We start from the raw sequence: 17,523 nt of genomic DNA on the forward strand, positions 1-17,523 counted from the left end.
AGTTGGATTCACGACTTGGCAGAGTACCTGTAAATTATACATGGGCATGTGGCTCATTACCTGTAGTCTGAGGAGTTTCAAGGTGGCTAGGATTTTCAGGCAGAATGGCTGACTAAGCACAAATGACATATGCTAATGTCTACTATGGCAGACCTGAGTAATAGGAGGCAAAGCTCCAATACCAAGGTCACAGGCATGAAGAAAAACTTCCCCCTCTCATTCCTCTGGGGTGGAAGCAGCTGCAATGACCAGCAGGAAACAAAGGGAGTTTCTGTTTAGTGGTATCCCGAACATTTTCATCATAGGAATGCCTTCCTTGGCTCCGCTTACCTAGTTTTTGGTTGTGTTTTTTTCTTTTTGCTCTTGTTCTCTGTCCTTTAACACTCTGCCTTTATGATCTCTCCCCTCTCAAACTCTCTCTTCCTTGTTCACTCTCTGAACTCACTTCCTTCTCCTACTCCCGCTTTCATTAATTCTTAAATATCAAAGCCCTCCTCTTAGGCTCCTCCTGCACTAGCATTGGTTATACAGAGCAGCCTATTTTTTAGTATATTTTAAGAACCGGTTCTAATTGATGGGCAGTTAAACATCTTTCTTTGACCAATAAGTTCCCAGTGATTTTTCCCTGTGGTACTTTTCCTATTTATGGGGACAAGGTGAGAAAATATAAACGGATCCCTGAGAAACCTGGTTTCAGTATCCTTGACACATAATATGCAGCACTGCAGTCAGTGGTGATATGCCTGTGAAATGATACTCTGGCCCTGGCAGAGGTACTATGCTTGGAAAGCATACAATCAAAATTCAAACTGGTCTGGGAACCAGTGGAGGCAAGAAATTTAGTAATGAGAAAAAGATCGCTATTTGAAACGTAACACAGTCCTCTCACTAGCAAAGTGAAACAGTGAAACAAACCTTTCTTTTTCTAGTAGGTCTATTATTCTACTGATATATGTGCAGTTATGTGCCTGAAACTGCTCAGAAACGAACTAGAATAGACATAACCAAAGAGATTCATAGAGACTCCCTTTGCATTTTTATTTGCTTCCCAGAACCACCTGATCGAAGAAGAGATAACAGAAGGCACTTTCCTGAGGTGCATTCCCAAAAGGATCAGCAACTGTTTCTTATACATTATTCAGAGGAATGGGGATATTACCTTAAATCCTATCGAAATCCACATTCGGAGATCCTGAATTTTACCTAGCTTTAAAAATGCTACAGTACTGAGAAATCAACTTCCTCAAATTACAGCCATCTTTAAAAAAAAAAAAAAGCAAAGCCAAAGATGATTTTGGCTTTCAAATGGGACATACGTGTCATGTAGGGGGCTTTTTTTTTTTTTTTTTTTTTTTGCGGTACACTGGCCTCTCACTGTTGTGGCCTCTCCCATTGTGGAGCACAGGCTACAGACGCGCAGGCTCAGCAGCCATGGCTCACAGGCCTAGCCGCTCCGTGGCATGTGGGATCTTCCCGGACTGGGGCACGAACCCGTGTCCCCTGCGTTGGCAGGCAGATTCTCAACCACTGCGCCATCAGGGAAGCCCTAGGGGGCTTATTTTGCTATCACTCCAACAGCCATAATTACTTCCCAGAATTGTGAAAAAGGCTTCAGATGTCTAATCTGGAGTAAAAAAAAAAGGATCACTATGACTCTGGCTTTATCAACACCCCGAAACCTGAAACCTACAAATTTGCAAAATAGAAAGCAACACTGCACTTCAAAACAAAGATAAATAAGTAACTTTAACAATGTTATAGTAAGCATAATACAGCTATGGAGCTATAGTTTTCAAAGTTAGTTGGCATATATTATTCCACTCAAATTTCATAACACCTCTGTAAGGCAGACAGAGCAAGCATCTTTGTTTTACGGGTGTTAAGCAACTTGCACAAAGCTGGATAAGCTTAAATAAGTGACTTCCGTCCTTTAGTAAAATCTACCTACTCCTCTAATCTCTGCTTTCTCAAATCACCAGGTTTCTTGGAAGAGTAATCTATTCTTGCTGAATTTATTTCCTCATCTAGTATCCATTTTTTAATCTTGGCAAATGATAGTTAATTTGCTTCCCCAAACACCTACTATTCTCAAAATCTGCTATTCTCAAAAAGATCACCAGTGACCTACAAGGTGTTATGGGACTTCCAGTAGTCTCAAATATTCAATGAGTGAATGAAATTTCCAGCAATTTCAAGGACTTGTTTTTGATCCTCATTCTTCCTCATTCTTGACTCCAACTCCCCTCTGAAACCCTCCCCTTCCTCATTTTTCATGCCATCACCTTCCTTCCTCTCTTACTCCCCAGTATCTTTATTTTTACTTATGTATGTATGTATGTATGTTTGGCTGTGTTGGGTCTTCGTTCCTGCACACTGGCTTTCTCTAGTTGTGGCGAGCTGGGGCTACTCTTCGTTGCGGTGCGCGGGCTTCTCATTGCGGTAGCTTCTCTTGTTGTGGAGCATGGGCTCTAGGCGTGCAGGCTTCAATAGTTGTGGCACACGGGCTCAGCAGTTGTGGTTCGCGGGCTCTAGAGCGCAGGCTCAGTAGTTGTGGTGCACAGGCTTAGTTGCTCCGCAGCATGCGGGATCTTCCTGGGCCAGGGATCAGAACTCATGTCCCCTGTGTTGGCAGGTGGATTCTTAACCACTGCGCCACCAGGGAAGTCCTCCCCAGTATCCTTAAAACTAAACTGCTCGACAGCTACTCATCATCCAAGATGCGATTCAAATGACAATTCTGAAGTCTTCCAGAACACCTCCAGCAGCAGGTCCCACATTACTTCTGAGGTTCCACAGTACTTCATACTACTAGGCACTAATCACACTATATTTTGATTGTTAACATCTCTGTCTCTGTCTCTCCCTCCCTCCCTCATAAAAGTTCTTTGGATATAGAAACTGGCTTATCATTTCGTATCTCTTGGGTTTAGCAAATTACCTGGCACTTATAGACCCTGTAAACACATGTCTGAATGAACCACCAGATAAGTGGCAGCAGTAAGGCCTCTGCCTTTATCCTTCTCACAGAAGGTGGCTCAAAAGCAAAGGCTTTTTTTTTTTTTTTTTTTTTTTTGCAGTACGCGGGCCTCTCACTGCTGTGGCCTCTCCCGTTGCAGAGCACAGGCTCCGGACGCACAGGCTCAGCGGCCACAGCTCACGGGCCCAGCCGCTCCGCGGCATGTGGGATCCTCCCGGACCAGGGCACGAACCCGCGTCCCCTGCATCGGGAGGCAGACTCCCAACCACTGTGCCACAAGGGAAGCCCCAAAGCAAAGGCTTTTAAATCTCTTACTTCTTATTCCATGAAAGTAAGTGATCAGGCTTGATTCTCACATTTAGTCCCTTAAAAATTTTTTTTTCTTTTCCTTGCAGTGATCTATGAACCACCCTTTCCAAGTAGAACAGTCAGACAGGTAGCGGTGCCACACATGGTATAATAGTTATGACTCCTACAATTTGCCCATCCACTCTCTACCATGTGAGGACACAGGGAGAAGGCGGACATCTGTAAGCCAGGAATCAAATCAGTCAGTACCTTGATTTTGGACTTCCTAGCCTCCAGAACTGTTGAGAAATAAATGTCTGCTGTATTTTGGTATTTTGTTGTGGCAGTCCTAGCAGAAAAATACATGCTGCTTCAATAGTTTCTGGAAAATGTCTTTTTTTCAGCTAACGCTAATTGTTAGAAAATTCTTCCTTATCCCAAGCTAAATTCTGCCCTCTGTATCTGAGAGGTGAGGAAAAACAAAGAAGAATATAGGGGATGTGATCGCTATGGAAGAGAATAATGTTCAAGTGAAAAATAAATCTGTGACTTAAACACTGAGGAAAAATTTTAAACTCAAAATCGATAATACGGTAACAAAAATAAATTCTCCAGAGAGGAATCAGGGTGTACTACACAAAACAGTAGTTTGTAGAAAGACAAACCAAGGTTTAAATTAAGGTTCTGACTTCATCTGAGTGACAACCTTGTCAATCCTTATTTCCCCCATTTATAAAGTATGGATAATAATGTGTAGAGTTGTAATATTGTAATAATATGTGAAAGTGCTTTGAAAAACTGAAAAAGACTACAAGAATGTCAAATATTATTAGGCTATCCCCTTTCTTCTTGTGGCTATATTTAAAGTGTTATTTATATTAGAGCTATTTATGTTTAGTTCTCTAGACTTTATCCAAATTCAGAGGCAAAAATTGCTCTCCCTAACTTTGAAATCAGTGGATCCGCAATGCACTAAACAAAATACATCATTAATACTGAGTAGTATTAATCTAAAAAGAGTTGTCTGAAAAACAAAAAGGAAACAATATCATGTTTTAATTATTTCAAGTCACACAAAAAATGTTTTGCCTATTTTAGGTGTAGTACATACCTTAATAGAAATATTGCTGAAAAGAGTCCTTGTTAACTAAGAAAGGTTGTCACCAAATCAAAGGATTGCAGTGTTGAAAGGATTTGAGTCCTTCTGGAGTTCATCTACTCTAATGCCTTATCTGATGCATACATAATTTCCTTCTGCAATACTCCTGATGGACAGGCATCCATCTGGTGCTTAAAATATTTTCTGAAACAATTTTTTTCTTCAGGTAACTCTAATTATTAAAACTGGGCTAAACTCTGTCCCCTGTAACTTCTAACCTTGTATCCTCTGAGAGCCACACAGAACACATTTACTTTTTCTTCTTTAGACAGATATTTTTTTTTTTTGGCTGCACTGGGTCTTCATTGCTGCGCGTGGGCTTTCTCTAGTTGAGGCGAGTGGGGGCTACTCTTTGTTGCGGTGAGCAGGCTTCTCATTGTGGTGTCTTCTCTTGTTGCAGAGCACAGGCTTCAGTAGTTGTGGTGCACGGGCTTAGTTGCTCCGCGACGTGGGATCTTCCTGGACCAGGGCTCTAACCCGTGTCCCCTGCATTGGCAAGCGGATTCTTGACCGCTGTGCCACCAGGGAAGCCCCTAGAACAGTTTTTTAAACTTTAGAATACTCATATCCTTTGCCCAACTCATCTTCAGGTTAATCCTCCTCAGTTCTCCAGTTATTGTACCGACATGTTTCAAGTGCCTCTCCTCTGGACCAGTTCCACTTTGCTGTACCCCTCCCCCCCACAGCAGCCTAAGCAAATTCCTCTATAAACAGCGTGCTTATTTAGTCCAATCCACTGAGATCTTTATGGATATTGGACTATAAGAAAATATATTTGCTTTTCCTCTCAGCTTCAAAATTATCAGCAGATCAAAAGCAAAAGAAGAATGTTGCTCCTAAAATCTTGATAATTTGAGTTTTAAGCATTCAAGCAATGGCTGGAACAGTCAGATTACCAGAAAGATGGCCTTCCCTTTACAATATCTTCCTATGATGCTAAAGCTCAGGAATAGGGACAGGTCCATACTTTAAGAAGTCAAGGCCTCCTCTAACATGGGGATTTGTGGATGCAGAGTGCTAACAAGTGAAGCCTGTGAGGCAAAAGTGAGGTCAAGCCTAATAAGAACCTAGAGCTGGCAAACCTCAGCCCTATTGACAGTCCTTTACCAAATACAGTGATGATACAACCAGAACTTTCCATGAGAGTCTTACCATATTCTGTTTCATTTTTCCAGAGGTTAATATAATATTTCACTAGAAACACAATCCTGGGAAGAAATTTAGAAGGTCTGAAGAAGACTATAAGTATCTAATTATATTCCAAATTCCTCCCCCAAATGCAAAAGCAGCAATTCCTGTTTAAAAATCCTAAATAACAAAATCAATAGGACGTTATAGTCATTTAATCCATTCAGGATAACGATAACAACTTCTCGGAGCCCATGCAGGAGGATTCTGGAGAACAAACTATCGATCACAATCTACATGAAGTCTATTACTAGACAATCTGTGATCAACACACTCTGTGTATTTATTGGCTGTATGGGTGGTATGTTTTGGTTGCTTTCCCAAAATTTGAGTTGATAAGATAAAAACTGTATTTTAGGAATTATAAACCCCAGACTCATTTTTAACACTTGGCCAAGGCACCTCTTAGGCAATACTGACATTCAAGAAAAGTTCAACAGTCTACTATTCTTAACAAGGAAATCTAAGTGAATAGAAGATGTAAAGCCAACTATTTTTGACTGGAGGTAAAGTTAAAGATCAAGGTGCTGTGAGAAAGAGAATGTGGGAGATCCAGGAGCAAACTATGGAGAGGAAATGCAAGAACACAAGTGAAAGGTGCTTTCAGAAACCTTCTGAGCCAAACTGGTTCTTTTTTTGCTCACCTGCCATAAATTGGAATGTGATTAGCTGCTAGAAAACAAGCTAAACACTAGGTACACAACAATGCTTCTCAACTGATTAATTTCTTCAGAGGCAAAACAGATATTACAGTTGCTCAGTTAGAAAGAGAATGATAGCATGAAGTCATTGGTTATACCTCAGAAAAATAAGTGGTTTTACAGAAATATTAACGCTATTATTATCGTTAATAATATTAAGTATTAATAAAAAAATAATACAGCAGTCAACCCTCTAAAGAAATGAAATGGATAGTGAGGTTCAGAGTTTGAGTGCTCTGCCTCGGGTCACAGTGGTGCGGGTAATAAAGTCTGAACCTAGAGTCCACTGGTGACAGCTCTGCTTTACTGAGCTTACACGAAAACTTCTGATAGATATCAATCACTGTCCATAAAGGTCTCTCTCTCTCTCACACACACACATACACACACACACACAAACACACAGACACACACACACAGAGCAAATGAAGCATCCCTTTTCCACAATAGTTGTCAACACTGAATATTATCAGTCTTTTAAATTTTTGTCAGTTAATTGGGAAAAAAGGGATAGTCTGTTATTTTAATAGGGTTGAACATCTCTGAATTTATTCATTGGTCATTTGCATCTTTCTTCTGTGAACTATTTGTTCATATCCTTTGCCCATTTTGAGTTAAATATTTATCTTATTGATTTGCAGGCAGTCATTTATATTCTGGATATTATATTAATATCTGGAGTATAAGTAAAGAAAGAAATGGAGACAATTAGCTAATCTTTAAAAAAATTAAATCTGCTTCATACCTTATACCCAAGCAAATTCCAGATGGATCAAAAATAATGAAATCATAAAAGCATAATCCTTTCTTATGGCAATGTGTCAGTTTCTTGGTATAATTTAGTAAAGTTATGGACTTATGTTGAGGAAAAAGTAATTTGAACAGGCCGAACACGGCATTACAGCCTATACTAGAAAACTAGTATAAGAAGACTTTTAGTGACAAATCTACGTCACTGAAAGCAACTATCTTTGAAAATTATGAACGTGGTAAATTTATTAAGTTTAAAAGCTTTAAAATAATACTTATGATTCCATTTTAATAAAAGGAAAAACATTAGGTACATCAGAAGGCTATATTGAAATATTAACAAAGGTCATTTCTAGGTAGCTTGAATTTGTAAAAGAAAAATTCAATACTATTTTAAAAAATGCATAGCTCTTGAAGATATCCCTTCTAAACAGACACAAAGATGGTTAGACTTCTGGAAAGAAGGGTTTGTGACTCATTCATTTTTATGTCCTTTAAGCGCACAGTGCCTGTTCAGAAGTCTCCCGAAAGACCTTTGTTGAATGAATGAAATGGGGAACGCAGGATTTACAAACAAAATCTCCATAACAGCTACTTAAAACACTCAAATTCAAAACTTTGCAGGAGAATCATATTTGTTCCCCAAGTAATATTTCATTCACTTTATAAACTTTAGTTTATAACTACAAAATGTTATGTTTTTAACAAACAAGAAAGAAATGTAAGATTCTTAATGTGTATGAGCTAAAAGCAGTGGGGTGGAGATGATGTGAAAAAGAAATCTTGGGAATTCCCTGGTGGTCCAGTGGTTAGGGCTCCGAGCTTCCACTGCAGGGGGCACAGGTTTGATCCCTGGTCAGGGAACTGAGATCCCACAAGCCCGTGTGGCCAAAAAAAAAAAAAAAAAAATTTAAATATTTTATTTTTGAAAAGACTTATGACAAATATAAAAGTTTATGTTGAATTCTCTCAGACACAAAGACTATCCCTGATTTATGAAGTATGTTATTCATACTTACTGAGTATCTATTATGGGCATATGGGCAAGCTTCTATTTGTATAAAAAGGGCATGAATATTTACAAGGTACTTATAATATGACTTCAAACACATAACTCTGTTCATGACATATCAATCCTATTGTAAACTGTACTAAATCATACTATAAAACTATAATAATTGAACTAATGCGTACAGGAAAGGAATGGGAAGAGATAAACAGACCGATGAAACAGAAATATTCCAAAAATAAACCCATGTCTTATGGAGACTTAGTATTTGACAAAGATAGCTTTCAAAACAGAGGGGAAAGGATGGCCTAACTACTTAGTACACAGAGTGGACAACTGGCTATCCAAATAGCAAAGGAAGTTAGATTTCTACCACATACCATCTGTGTAAATACATTTCAGATGGATTAAAGAGCTAAACATTACAAAGAGAAAAAAAGAGGCTATTTAATTAACCTGAAGATAAGGAAGGTCTTCTTAAACGAGACACAAAATTCAGAAGCCACATGAATAATACTGATGAATTTGAAGTGATAATTTAAAATTTCTGTTCAACAAAAAACAGACAAGCAATACATTGAGAGAAAAGATGTGCAACGTACAATACAGGCAAAGGATTGATACTACAAGAAAGAACACCTACAAAACAGTAAGAAAAATAAACAATTCAATATCAATAAGCAATTCACGAAGAAAAAGAAATGGCCAAACAGAAGACTCTGTGACTTCTCTACTAACAACAACGACAACCATAATAGCTAATACATAATGCTTACTAGGCATCAGGAGCTTGGCTACGTGCTTTCAATATCAACTCATTTAATCCTCCCAACAACCCTAGGAGATAAGGTATTATTTTTATCCCTTTTTACAGTGGAAAAAATTGTGGCAGCAGTTAAAGAAGCTGCTCAGGGACACACAACCAGGAGTGCAGGGCTAGAATTCCAATGCTGAGAGTATAGCTCTACAGGCCAGTATAGCACCGAACCACTATCCTATATGACCTCTCCAGGGATCCAGGCATCAGGGAAATACAAATTAAAACAAGATGTCATCTGTTGTTCAAACTGACAAAAATAAAAAAGACCAACATAGTCAATGTGGCAAATGAGTATTATCAACATTGTTGGTAGAAGAATAAAATGGTGATTTCTTTTTGTAGTAAAAACTCTTCAGAATGGGCTTCCCTGGTGGCGCAGTGGCTGAGAATCTGCCTGCCAATGCAGGGGACATGGGTTCAAGCCCTGGTCTGGGAAGATCCCACATGCCCCGGAGCAACTAGGCCCGTAAGCCACAACTACTGAGCCTGCACGTCTGGAGCTTGTGCTCCACAACAAGAGAGGCCGCGACAGTGAGAGGCCCGTGCATCGCGGTGAAGAGTGGCCCCCGCTTGCCACAACTAGAGAAAGCCCACACACAGAAACGAAGACCCAACACAGCCAAAAATAAATAAATAAATTAATTTAAAAAAAAAAAAAAAAAAAAAACTCTTCAGAAACAGATGCTGTGAAAGTTCAGAAAAACAATTTATGCAATAAAAGGTGGACAGTAGTCAGGTAGTTTCTTACTAAAATGTTAATTTTATTTTCTCCTGAAGGTAGTAACAAATCCTAGAACTCCTTTCCTTTTCTCTCTTAATTCTCAGATGTCAATAAAGGCCACCAGAGGATGAGCATTCCTTTGCTCCCATGCTAACTGTTTTTTGGTGGCTGCTTCCCTTGTGATTTAATCAGCCCAGGTCAAATTTTCCCTGAAAACCTGTTTCTTGATGCGCTAAACGACACAGATTCTGCTTTCTATTCTTTTCCATATTTGTCCCTTAGCCTCTTTCTCAAGAGCCAAAGTTTCTCTTGAACAAGGTTCAAGAGACAAGACTGAAGGTGAGAAGCTCAAACTTTACCTTTTTGGGGTGTTCAAAAGCCATTAAAAAGACTCTTACTTTCAGCAACAATGTTAACTCCAGACAAAAACATGGCTTGTGAAATCTCTCAATTCTCCATAGTCTCCAGTTTACTGTTTACAGCATAAACGTTAAGTAATAATATAAATTACTTAAGGGAAAAATAAAATCCATGTCATAGCTTTTCTACTACTTCAGCCATGCCTATCTACTTATAGGCACTATTATGAAGAGAAACACGGGAAGGTACATGGAGCTATAAAAGAGGCTGTTACTAAACATCACTGCATAAAAGTACTGAAAGTCCATCATGAATGGCAGTATGTAAAGGCCTTCCCTTAAAAAAAAAACACAGCAGGTCAGCTTCCATTTGAAAAGTTTCATTTGTACATCCAAAACTTCCTGTAACTTTTTTGCTGTTGTGTTCTAAAACTTACTACCAACTTGGTTTCTGATTATGACAAAGCAATTAAAATTTGCAGGGGTGAAATGGACACTGTGGAAACACACTGGCAGCTCAGAGAACTGAGTGCCTGACGAAACCTCCAGGAGAGGAACCCTACATCGTCACTGAGAGACAAATTTAAGAGTGTTCCATATTGTAGCCATAGGATGTAAGAAGAGATTAAGGTCAGCAGGAAAATGTAAGACTGGAACGAACGAGATTGCGTTTTTTCATCTGCATCATATGGTCACAGATTAACATTCCATTAAAACACAAAGCTTCACTACGGAAGGGGAGAAGGTTGCACCCGCGGCACCACCACAGGCCTGAGGCAATGATTTCGATATCCTGCTAAATGCTACCGTGTCCCCAACGTCATCAAATAATTGCTGGACAGCTCCACCATGTCTACGCGTCAACCACACAAAATCGAGGGAGCAGACACCTTTGCCAGGAGTCCCAGTGCAAAACCATAATAACTCCTCAAGGCTTCGCACGCACAAATTTAGGGCTCTCATTTCGCTGGAAAGAAAACTGAGGAGCTGAGGGAGAAGCAGCGACCGTCCAGTGCCTCCAAGGGCCAAGACAGAGTTACGATGAGGTCCACCTCGGACTTCTCACTCCCCACCTTCCTCCACTCCAACCCTGGAAAGAGCCACAAGTGAGCAAGAGAAGTTGTGGAAACAAGACCGGGGTTGGGGGGCGGGAATAGGAGGGGAGAACCCGAGAGAGTTCAACACCAGCGCCTGCATTTGTCCCACACAAGGTCACTCGCTCCAAGTCACTTTTCCCTGCTGCCCTGGTGGGCTTCCCGCCAAAGAGGCAGCTAGGCTTCGAGGCCAGCCCACCGCGCCCCCTCGGCCCTCCCCTGCGGGCCGCAGACCCTTCCCGGCCTCTCTTCTCGGACCCAAGCGCGCCTCCCGACACCTGTCTCCGACGCCCGGCCCCTCTCTCAGCCCAATTCCGCGGCTCCTCCGCCTCTACCCACGGGGCCCCCATCAAACTCCCCTCCCTCCCTCCGGACGCCCCTTTCCCCGCCTCCCGCGCCCGGTCCCGCCGGCGGCCTGGGACGGCGTTCCTTTTTTCCCTTCCCGCCGCCCTCTCCTCGGGTGCCCACCTGGCGCGGCCGGCCCCCAGCCGGTCTCCTCAGTGAGCGGCCGCCTCCCAAGTCCTCCCGGCCCAGCCCCGCTCCTGGGAGGATACAGTTTGAAGCCCCTCAGGATCTCCCTGGCCCGCTCGTCCTTGGTTGACATGATGCGGCGGCCGCCGCCTGCGACTCTCCCACGCTGGCCCGGCGGAGCCTCGTAGACTGTGCCCAGGAGCCGAGGACTGAGCCGCAGCCCGGCCTGCAGACCTCGGGCGAGCAGCGACAGCGTCCACACCCGGACCGACCTCTTTTCCCTCAGCTCCCGCTCCTGATCCCTTCTCCTTCCCTCTAGCCTCGGAGCGCCCGCTCTGAAGCCAATGGAAAGCCCACCTCGGCGATTGGCATCTTGATCAACCAATAGAAACATTCAGCGGCTTCGCAGGGGGACGGAGAGCGTCAATGGGAAGGGCCCTCCCCGGGAAGTCCCGTAGGACAAAATTTTCATTTGGTGTTGTTGCCTAGAGTTTGACCCTGCGGAGGGTTGGCTTCAGATCTGCAGAGGCTCGCTTCGAGGCCGCTCCTGCCGCTGGGCACAGTAGGGCTCTGAGATAACGGCAGGTTGCCCTGTGAGATGTGGCGGAGACTACACTTCCCAGCATTCCAGGGGAGAGCCCGGGGGACCACAGATCCCAACACGCAACAGAAAGCCCAGGGACTACAAATCCCAGCATTCCCTGCACTCAATTCCTCTGTAACTTAGATTCCAGTGTGCCGCGCAGTGCGCGCAAGTTCATAAACCTGCTTGTAGGTTTCGTGGTTTCTGAATCCCTAGACTTGAAACCAGGCGGGAAGATCCTCTTCAGCCTCAAAAGATGACAGCCCACAGAGAGGTAACTTCTATTTGCATGGAACTCAGAAATCTCCTGCAAATCATGGTAAGGACGAAACAACAAACACAAACACTGATTAAATTATGAAAGATAATATAACAAACGACTCCTTCAAGTCGTACTTGTTCGTTGGCCTGGGGCGCCGTTTAGGTGTTTTGCAGGGGTTTCTGGTGTGCTCCTGCGTTGGACTGAGAGAGATATCGATTGTATACTCAGAATATCAGTACAGTTAGACTTAAGAGAATTTGCTAATCCAACCCCTGTTATTTTTATATATGAAGAAACTGAGGCCCAGAGAGGCAAAGAGATTGTTGAGGGATCACAGCAAGTTGGGGCAGAGTTAGAATTCGGTTCTAAGTCTCCTGCAGTCTGGGCTTTTTCCACTACACTAGGGTGATGATATTTTTAGCAGCATGGCTATGCGATCTTACTCTCCTTGGTGAAGTCTTCCCATCACGGTTGAAACACCCAGAGGTGTTGTCTGCCATTTTCAGTAAACAATGTTGCCTGCCATTCCAGTAAACAACAAATTTTGGCCACCATCAAGCCATCAGCCACTGAAGCCACCCTTGAAGATGGGCCCAGAGGGGAATTCAGGATGGAGAAAAACAGGATACTTGCCCCAGATAATTAAGACGCATATCTAAGGAATAATTTCAATGAGCTCAGACACTTGCATCTTCCCATACATAGAAAAGCACTAAAATCATTTATTTGAGATGTCTGTTTTTTGTTGATTAGCAGTAATCTTTTGATGTTCAGTTACATATTTTCTTTTCAGCAAAAACTCCTTTGTATCCTGGTTCCTCTGTTACCTCTTCGGAGCAGTTCCTCAGAGCTATCTGAGAGGCTGTCTCCTGGGCTATAGTCCTCAGTAAGGTCCCCAAATAAAACATAACTCACAACTTTTAGGTTGTGCGTTTTTCTTCAGTCGACATTAGGTAAACATTTATTTGGTGGCTTTCCTGCAAGTGAAGGAGTGCAATGTTTGTTTATCCTCAGTCTAGGTAAGACTTGGTATTTTGATTTGTTCTTTTTTACTCAAGGCGACATTTAATATGATTTCAGAAACTAGGTAAAATTGTAGCTTAAGGTTTCCTTGGAGATCTGCTATCTCTTTTCCTAGGCCTTCCTTCCTCTTCCTGTACCCCTTTCACCTTTCTGGGCACCCACCCAAGTTTTCCTTCCATGTAATTCAACAAACACCTTTTTCAGCTTTTGTTATTTGCCAGACTCTCTGTTGGTAGAAGGTGAAAGGCATGGTCACTGCCACAAGCAAGATAACCATCTAGTTAGGGAAAAAAAGAGACTCCACTGAAATTCAAGATGAACTGTGATGAATGGCACAAAAGCAAGGACATTAGAAGGCTACAGAGGCCCCCATGGAAAGATATATTTCAGCTGGCAAAACTTGATGGAGGAAGTGGCATGGGTAGGACTTTTTTCTGTTAAAAAGTTTTATCTGTAAATCTTTTTTGTTAATGAAGTGTAACACATACAGCAAGAGCACAGTTTTGGCATATGTATACACCTGTCACCAACCCCCGAATCCAGATATTGAACATTTCCAGCACCCCTCCCAGGGTGCCCCTTCCCAGTTAGTGCTGCATCCTTCCATCCTGATAACCACTCTTCTGACTTCTATTACCATAGATCACTTTTGCTGTTCTTGAATTTCATTTAAATGTAATCATACAGTAAGTACAATATGAGTCTGGCCTTTTTTGTTCATCAATATTTTTGTGAGATTCATCCATGTTGTATGTAGCAGTATCTTTTTTTTTTTAATTGCTAAGTAGTGTTCCATTGTATGTATGTAGCACCATTTACCTTCTCTAGTGTTCATGGGCATTTTGGTTTTCATTTACCAGTTTCTGGCTTTTATTAACGAAGCTGCAATGAACATTCTTCAATGTTTCTTTTTGTGGACTCATGCATTTATTTCTAGGAGAGGAGTTGCTGGCTTGTGTGGACAGCATACGATCAGCAATAGTAGATATTGCCAGTTTTCCAAAATGTTTGTACCAATCTTCACCTTCACCAGCAACATAAGAGAGTTCTAGTTGACTCTTAACCCTTGGCAATAGAGGGTGGTGTCAGTTTTTAAAATATTAGCCATTTTGGCTAAATGTGGTATCTCATTATAATTTTCATTTACATTGTCTTTGGTGTTGAGCCCTTGTCATATGCTTGTTGGCTACTTGATGTCCTCTTTTGTGAAGTGCCTGTTCAGGTCTTTTGCCCACTTTCTTAATTGGGCTAATTCTTACTGATTTGTTGTCCTTTATATAGTCTGGATATGGAGTTCCTTGTCCGATACATGCTTTGTATATATCTTTTCCAAGTCGGTGGCTTGCCTCTTTAGTCTTGTACTCGTGTCTTCTGAGAAGAGAAGTTCTTAATTTTAGTCAAGTGCCATAGTTCAATGCTTCCTTTTTATGATTAGTGCTTTTTGCATTGTTTAAATCTTTGCCTACATGGTTGGTGGAATCTGAACAGACAAATATGAGGGAAGAGCACTGCGAAAAGGAAGAGAGAGCAAGTTTGAGCATAGGCCCTGGTGTCAGAGAGGGAAGATGTGAGTCCTGTTAGGCCGGGAAGGCATGGAGTTTGGGCTCTAATGAGGTGGGGCGAGACAAAGCTGGATAGGTAGGAGGGAGGCATACTGAGAAGGGCCTTAACTGCAGCCTTGGAGTCTGGACATTATTCTGGAGGCTGGGGAGGCACAGCTGGAATATTTATGAGCTTAAACAGAACTTAGTTGTTCTCCTTCCACCACCGACTTTGCTCCTTCTCCTCTGCAGCCCTGTCCTCTAACACCACCCCCAGACAGCTCTGGCCTCCCCAGCCAGAATCCTGGGGGGTATCTTCTTTTTCTATCCCTGCATTCAACTGGTCACCAGGTCTGATAGGTTCTGAGGTATCTAATTGTCTCCAACAATGTCCCTTCTATTTCATGCCCAGCTGCAGCTACCTTTGTTCAAGATCTCACAATCTCTTAACTGGAATACATCAGTCACCTCAAGCATTTCCCAGCCTCCAGTTCTCTCCACATCCAATACATTCCTATAGCAGCTAGTGTCCAAAATGGCAATTATTCAGACCCCTCCACAGCTTAAAAACCCTAAATAGCTCCCCAGTGCCCTTAAGGTAAAACAAACAAACAAACTCTGAAAGAGTTTGCTCTTTCTTCCAGGCTCAACTCAAGCCTCATTTCCTCCAGAAGCCTTCCTTAAATCACCTCTCTCCAGGACACAGCCAGGAGAGCCTTATCTGTACCCCTGAGGCTCCTTGTGGCATCATCTGTCCTAGCCAGATGGACCTGTATCTCCCAGGAACCTTGAGCTCTCCCAGGTAGGAACTTTGCTGTATTTAGATTTTTACTGAGTATAGGGCTGTGCATGTGGTTTCCAAGAACCTTGATGACCTGACTCCAGCTCTGTAGCCCTCATTTCTTACCCTTGAACCCTGGGTTCCAGTCACTGTGGGTTTCTTCTCTGCATTAGTGTATGCTGCACAGTGCAGGCCTCTGTGACTATGGTCACTGCCCTCTTTTCTTCCCCTTTTTGCCCATAAGATGCCCACTTTCTCTTCCCCAACACATTCCCTTCTGTGCTTCCGAAGTATTGTCATCTCTCTCTCATAGCACTTAACACATTGAAGCTTTTTGAGGGCAAGAACCTTGTCTTATCTTCATATAAACTTCTAGAACATAATACGTGCTAAAGAAAATTTTAAAATAAATGAATGCGTTGGTGCTCGGCTCCTTTGTATCTGTCTAATTTCTGCACTCGAATGCACGAAAGGTAAATAGGGTTTTTTTCCTCATCTTCAAGACCTGAAAGTCTGTGGTGTATACTTTAAAGGAACCAGCCTAAGTGTTCAGTTACATGGCATTCTTATCCATCTTCCAGGGGAGTTGGTAAGTACCAGATGCAACGCCACGAATGTCATTTTGGTCACAGAACCATTGTTGGCTCAACCCATCTTCTGCTTATTTTAAAATATTTTCTGAATAAAGATGAAGAGCATGGTCTTTGGCTTCAGATAGCCTGGATTTCAAAGCAGACTTTTTTTTTTTAATTATTTTTGGCTGAGTTGGGTCTTCGTTGCTGCGCGTGGATTTTCTCTAGCTGCGGCGAGCAGGGGCTGTTCTTCGTTGTGGTGCGCGGGCTTCTCATTGCGGTGGCTTCTTTTGTTGCGGAGCACCGGCTCTAGGTGTGCGGGCTTCAGTAGTTGTGGCACGTGGGCTCAGCCGTGGTGGCTGGCAGGCTCTAGAGCGCAGGCTCAGTAGTTGTGGCACATGGGCTTAGTTGCTCTGTGGCATGTGGGCTCTTTCCGGACCGGGGCTCGAACCCGTGTGCCCTGAATTGGCAGGTGGATTCTTAACCACCGCGCCACCAGGGAAGCCCTCAAAGCAGACTTTCATACTTACCAGCTTTTGGATTTTTTAAATAATTAATTAATTAATGGCTGTGTTGGGGCTATGTTGCTGCGCGAGGGCTTTCTCTAGTTGTGGCGAGCAGGGGCTATTCTTTGCGGTGCGCGGGCTTCTCATTGTGGTGCCTTTTCTTGTTGTGGAGCACGGGCTTCTCATTGTGGTGCCTTTTCTTGTTGTGGAGCACGGGCTGTAGGTGCACAGCCTTCAGTAGTTGTGGCATGCAGTCTCAGTAGTTGTGGCTCACGGGCTTAGTTACTCCATGATCTGTGGGACCTTTCCGGACCAGGATTTGAACCTGTGTCCTCTGCATGGGCAGGTAGATTCTTAACCACTGCGCCACCAGGGAAGTCCCTGGCTTTTGGATTTTTAGGCTTAGTTATGTCACCTGAAAAATGGGAATAGTATGACAGGCCTAGAGTTATTATGAGAATTCAGTGAGACAATGTACAGCACCTGGCACATGGAAAAACGCTCAGTAAACGGTAGTTATTAGGCTTAGTATGTCTCTGTACCCCGAGGGTAGCCACAGTCGCCCTACGGAACTTCTGAGGGTAAAGCTCGGACAAAGAGGATGGATTTAGGGCCCAGGATGGTGATGGCGATGGTTGGGGGACCAAGTACTGCCTAGGCTATATTCCTCTCCTCAGGGCCCCCACCCTGTCCTGGGCTACAGCCCAGCTCGGGACCC

General features: G+C 42.8%; 1 protein-coding gene across 1 annotated transcript in view; it reads right to left on the minus strand.

The window, feature by feature from the left end:
* The window catches only part of PDE6D (phosphodiesterase 6D), a 52,759-nt gene extending 40,914 nt beyond the window's left edge, over positions 1–11,845 (minus strand). Inside the window, exon 1 of the mRNA XM_065880884.1 lies at positions 11,621–11,845. Within this exon, the coding sequence (XP_065736956.1) occupies positions 11,621–11,670 (50 nt within the window). The 5' untranslated portion in view covers positions 11,671–11,845. The remainder of the gene's footprint in view (positions 1–11,620) is intronic.
* Between the last annotated feature and the right edge of the window lie 5,678 nt (positions 11,846–17,523).

The sequence above is a fragment of the Phocoena phocoena genome, chromosome 7 (genome assembly GCF_963924675.1).
Source record: "Phocoena phocoena chromosome 7, mPhoPho1.1, whole genome shotgun sequence".
Classification (NCBI taxonomy): domain Eukaryota; kingdom Metazoa; phylum Chordata; class Mammalia; order Artiodactyla; family Phocoenidae; genus Phocoena; species Phocoena phocoena.